Source organism: Sciurus vulgaris (genome assembly GCF_902686455.1).
Source record: "Sciurus vulgaris genome assembly, contig: HiC_scaffold_527_arrow_ctg1, whole genome shotgun sequence".
Taxonomy (NCBI): Eukaryota; Metazoa; Chordata; class Mammalia; order Rodentia; family Sciuridae; genus Sciurus; species Sciurus vulgaris.
This window is the reverse complement of record NW_027632502.1, coordinates 55,744-61,207: the sequence shown is the minus strand read 5'-3', so window position 1 is coordinate 61,207 and position 5,464 is coordinate 55,744. Positions and strand designations below refer to the sequence as shown.

The following is a 5,464-nucleotide window of genomic DNA, read 5'->3' as shown; positions in this document are numbered from 1 at the left end:
TCTCCTTTGCCCCTCGCTGAACTTGAGAATTTGGTCATGCTGGTCATAGCAAAAGAGGCAAAAATTAGCTTCAGAATTAGAACATTTTACCTAAGATTTGTGAAGAACCCCACCTTACCTGAGATAAGGCTCTGCCTCACACCCTTGCATGTTAGAATGGCTCATTTAAAGTTGTGTTCAAAGTTTGATGTTTGTTGTAAAGATTACTGTGATCTCAAATGGGATATAATGAATAACTCAGCCAAGATAGCTATTGCACCAACAGAATGTTTTAGTGTTGGTGATACCATTTTGTGTTTTCCTTGTAAACTCTATAACTGTTACCTGATTAATTTTTTGTAGAAGTACTGCTTCAAGAGAAAACACTGTAAATTAACTTGAAAGAGTAAACCATCACCAATAGAGATAATATAGACCCAAATTAGATAAAAGGGGGTAAATAAGTATAAAATTATAGACAGTAAATTGAAAGCCCAGTACTCTTACTTTATGACCAGTGAGACTAACTTGCTGAATGTTTATGATCAAACTTAGAAATTGAGATTAAATACAGAGGCCAAGAAAATACAGTATTTGGCTCTTGCCCTGAGATTCACCCTGAATCCAGGGAACAAGAGAACTTCTCTAAGGAGCTTTGCAACTCTGGGCCACACAACCTCCCAAACAGGGAGACCACTGGAGAATGAAAAACCAATCAGTGCACCTGCTGCTGAGGAGGGTCATTGGAAAAGGGAGACATCCATGAATCTTCCAAGGGAAGCCATCTCATCAAGGAGACCCTGCCTAATGGGTGGCAGTAATGGAGTTAAGAAGCTGCTCTTAAGTTCTCTATAAGTGACCCTTGTGGGAACTCAGTCAACTCTTAACAGACAGTTTGACCAGATTGATCTTAAACACCTAGCAAAACAGTTAAAACCAAAATATAGCAATTTTTGGGCACTTAAAAGAAACAATAGTTAGATGCAAGCTAAGATATACACTTGTGTTAACATAACATTTTTATAAATAATGTTTTCAAAAGTGAGAAGAGTGGCATTGTTTTGCCCTTTTGCAAATCTTTTACAATCTAGCACAATTAAATATCAGAATCTTGAAATTTGCTTCTGCATTCAGTACCTTGGCATAATGTAAGTCTGGTAAAATGCTTCTGTAAAAATATGAAATGATGAGACTAAAAAGGCAATTAGTGTCATATTATAAAACCTTTTTATTTTATGGACCCTCTGAAAAACTCCAGTTCCCTAGGGGCACCTGGATTACACTTTATAAGTTTATACTTGAGTTTGTCTGAGATACAAGGTGTATAAGTGAATGATAATCTTGGAAGATTGCCATTTTGATCTCCTATGCCTGATGGCCATTAAATCCTAAAACATCTGTATATGCTGAAAATTATACTGCCATCCTTAAAGGCTTTATGAATTGGAAAATATGTGTTGTTTTTATTTTTTTTATTTCTGCAGTATTGGGATTGAATCTAGGGGCTTTTGCATGTTTGGGAAGTGCTCAGCTGCCAAGCAAAGCCAGAATTGGGGAAAGGGAGTTAGGGTAGAAATAGGGGATCAGGTCAAACTGAGGAAATGGAGACCATGGAGGCCATTCAGAGTCTGGGAAGTTGGAGACTGCCTCTGGGTGACTGGAATGTCAGTGTCTCCAGAGAACTTTTGATCACCAAGATTAACTAACTGCTCCTCCCAAAAAGCTGCAGGCAGGGAATTGCTAATTAATGCCCCCTGGGCCGCTACCTGCCTAAATCCTCCCTATGGCCCTTCCCACTGCCCATCTGCTTCTCATGTTTGCTATGTCACCAGATCTCCTGGGCCTAGTCAGTAGGCAGGAAGGAAAGAGATAAGAGGGGAGAGAACTGGAGGAAAAAAAGAAGACCCTAATCTATAAAAGATGTAGGGCATGCTCACTTCTTGGGATTATAGAACATCAGCCATGGCTCCCTTCTCCCTCCAAGGAGAAGTCTGTATTATTACATTTAAATAAAACCTGCTTAGTATGCTTGCCTTGGTGTGCTTCTCTGATGTTATACTTCAACACCTGAAGATGCAGGACCCATCACTGGTACATGGTGGTATCACAGAGAATCATGCCTGGGCCATTAATTTAGAAACCAGACAAGGAGCAATGGGGGATGAAGAAAAGACAAATAGACACACATAGAAAAAGGTGGGGCCAGGTGAAACAACCAAGCTCTGATAGAGACTGACCCAGAACTAGCTCAGAATGTTCATAATATAGGTTTCATCAAAAGGTCATTTTTGGGAAAGTTTCAGCAAAGCAGGCAATCTGAAGGATGCAGGACTGGTGAGACGTTAGGGTCAGCTTGCTTTTTCTCAGGATCCTCTATCTCTGAGAGTTGGTGTCTGAACTCAAGGCCTCAAATGATAAATGCTGTGTCCTTTTGCACATAGGCTTCCTTCTCCCTGAACTGGATCACTACAGCAACTGGGCCATCACAACCTTCATTGTTGCACAGGCAGCTCCCAACTACCTTGAGAGAGTCAGAGTCCATGGTTTAATTCAAATCACACCTTGAAGAAAATGAAGAATTCGTGAGAATTTGTTTGGATTTGTCTAGGGGATGTTTTTCTGCATAGAATTTCAGAGTCAGAGTGGTAGAGGATCCACCCATAGACCTGAAAGGCACCCTTCTGGGAGTGAGCAAATAGCTCATCTTGTAGAGCACTTGCCTAGTGTGTGCATACACCTGGGGAGTTCGAACCCCAGCACCTCAGAAAAGAGCATACAGCTGGCTGGAGTCAGTTACAAAGGGAGCAGCCGCTCAGGGCTGCCGTACAGCTGCCGCTGAGGCCTCGCACCCCTCGCCATTTTCCAGCCGCGCTCCGTCGCGGGTCGCGGCGGCGGGGAGAGGCGGAGCCGCAAGAGCGTGGCCCAGGCCGGCCCTGCGGGGCGGTCGCGGCCGTGACGGCGGCTCCAGGCCCAGCTCCCCTTCCGCACCCCTCCCGCCGGAGATGAGGGGAAGATGTCCGTGTCAGGGCTCAAGACCGAGCTGAAGTTCCTGGCGTCCATCTTCGACAAGAACCACGAGCGATTCCGCATCGTCAGCTGGAAGCTGGACGAACTGCACTGCCAGTTCCTGGTACCGCCGCCGGCGCCGCCGGGTAGCCCGCACTCACCGCAGCCGCCTCTCACACTCCACTGCAACATCACGGAATCTTACCCATCTTCTTCACCAATATGTTTTGTGGACTCCGATGACCCAACTCTGACATCGGTTCTGGAACATCTAGAAGATACTAAGAACAACAATTCGCTTCGTCAGCAATTGAAGTGGTTGATATGTGAACTCTGCAGATTATATAACCTTCCTAAGCACCTGGATGTTGAGATGCTAGATCAACCACTACCCACGGGTCAGAATGGAATAACAGAAGAAGTGACTTCAGAAGAGGAGGAGGAAGAAGAGATGGCCGAAGATATAGAAGACTTGGATCATTATGAGATGAAGGAAGAAGAGCCTATTAGTGGGAAAAAGTCAGAGGATGAAGGAATTGAAAAAGAAAATTTGGCAATATTAGAGAAAATTAGGAAGACTCAAAGGCAAGACCATTTAAATGGTGCGGTGTCTGGGTCAGTGCAAGCTTCAGATAGACTTATGAAAGAGCTCAGGGACATATACAGATCACAGAGTTATAAAACAGGGATTTATTCAGTGGAACTCATAAATGACAGTTTATATGATTGGCATGTTAAACTGCAGAAGGTTGACCCTGATAGTCCGTTGCACAGTGATCTTCAGATCTTAAAAGAAAAAGAAGGCATAGAATACATTTTGCTTAACTTCTCTTTTAAGGATAACTTTCCCTTTGATCCTCCATTTGTTCGAGTGGTATTACCTGTTCTCTCAGGAGGGTATGTGTTGGGTGGAGGAGCATTATGTATGGAACTTCTCACAAAACAGGGCTGGAGCAGTGCCTATTCAATAGAATCGGTCATCATGCAAATAAATGCCACCTTAGTCAAAGGCAAGGCCAGAGTGCAGTTTGGAGCAAATAAGAATCAATATAATCTAGCAAGAGCCCAACAGTCCTATAATTCCATTGTACAGATACATGAGAAAAATGGCTGGTACACTCCTCCAAAAGAAGATGGCTAAAATATGTTGACTCTCATATGTTTGGACCAATGTTGCTTTAAAGAAAATCTTCCCAACATGCAGATACAAGCTTTGAGTGCCCCTATAACAGCAGTACTGAAGATGTTAGCTAATAGATATTTTAGTGGATAATCTGTCAACTGACATCCAGTATAAGTTACAGCCATTTCATTTTGCTCACTTTAGTTATCTTGGATTGAGCAGTGGGGCCTTTACTGTATTTTCCTGATAAATACACTTACTGGCCACTCCTTATCTCTTTTTCTTGAAAAGTGAAATCTTTTAAGCAGGCAAGTCAGCATCAGGTTACTGCAGTTGCGACTTGGCAGTGACTTTCCTATGTTAAGTCCATGGGTTACAAGGATTTGCAAAATACTGTTCCATTTAGAGCCAATAAAAGTTTAATCAATGTTCAATATTGGTTTAGAAAATTTTAAGTCTTCTAAACCACAGCCTTTTTAAGGCCTAAAACAATTTTATGATGTTGCCAACGTAATGACAGGAAATTTACTCATTAAATTGTTAAACATTTTTTATGGCTATATGAAGATATGAACTGTTTCCTGAAGGTATGCTCTTACTTGAATTGTACTTTTTAGGCAAAGCAAAGTAAGGCAGTGCCACTTAAGGCTTGTGAGTAGTAATTTCCACTGGGGCAGCAGAGTCTTGCTGGGCTGAATCTGCTTCTTGTTGGTTCAATATTTCTTACAAAGAAGAGCCACAATATAGAGCTTGAAGTTATTTAAAATACTAAGTCATTTTACCTTTCCATTTTATTAACGGGTTGTTGCAATTATTTGTAAACTAATAAACTTATAAAGTGATTGGCATGAAGACAGACTTCCTTGAGCAAAAAGCTATATAGTTAAGTACAAAAAGATACCTGATTTGGAGATTCTTAAAATTTTTGTTGTCATGAAAATGGCTTTTACAACCAAAAGACTAATAGGATCTCTTAATTCTTTTGTAAAACCTGACTCAAATCAATGTATTCTCCATTTTATTGCCTTACATGAATCAGTCCTGTTCGGTTGGTGAGTTTTTTTTTTTTTTTTTAATAAACCCAAGTTTGATTTAAAAATAAAAAAAAGAGCATACAGCTAAGTCTTTGAAGTATGCCAACCCTCCTTCAACTTAATTTTTTCTCCTGCCTTAATCAAATGAATGAACACAGTTCAAAAAGTACAAGTTGGACATGCAAGTCTTTTCCAATGAGCATTTTCCACAGGGAGCTGCAGTGAAACTTAGCCAAGTGTTCCCAGTCACCTGCATTTCTTAAGAGTAGGTGTTTCTTGACATGAGTCAACTCTCAGGATTGGATGGGTTAGACCATTCTCA

The 5,464-nt window shown here is 41.4% G+C and overlaps 1 protein-coding gene across 1 annotated transcript; it reads left to right on the top strand.

Moving 5' to 3' along the window:
* The first annotated feature begins 2,887 nt into the window (after positions 1–2,887).
* Positions 2,888–5,142, top strand: LOC306652718 (ubiquitin-conjugating enzyme E2 Q2-like). Its single transcript, XM_079125465.1, has one exon. The coding sequence runs from the start codon at positions 2,993–2,995 to the stop codon at positions 4,124–4,126; it is 1,134 nt and encodes a 377-aa protein (XP_078981591.1). The 5' UTR covers positions 2,888–2,992; the 3' UTR covers positions 4,127–5,142.
* The last annotated feature ends 322 nt before the right edge of the window (positions 5,143–5,464 follow it).

Coding starts and splice junctions, on each gene's coding strand:
- LOC306652718 (XM_079125465.1), top strand. CDS start 2,993: ATGTCCGTGTCAGGGCTCAAGACCGAGCTGAAGTTCCTGGCGTCCATC.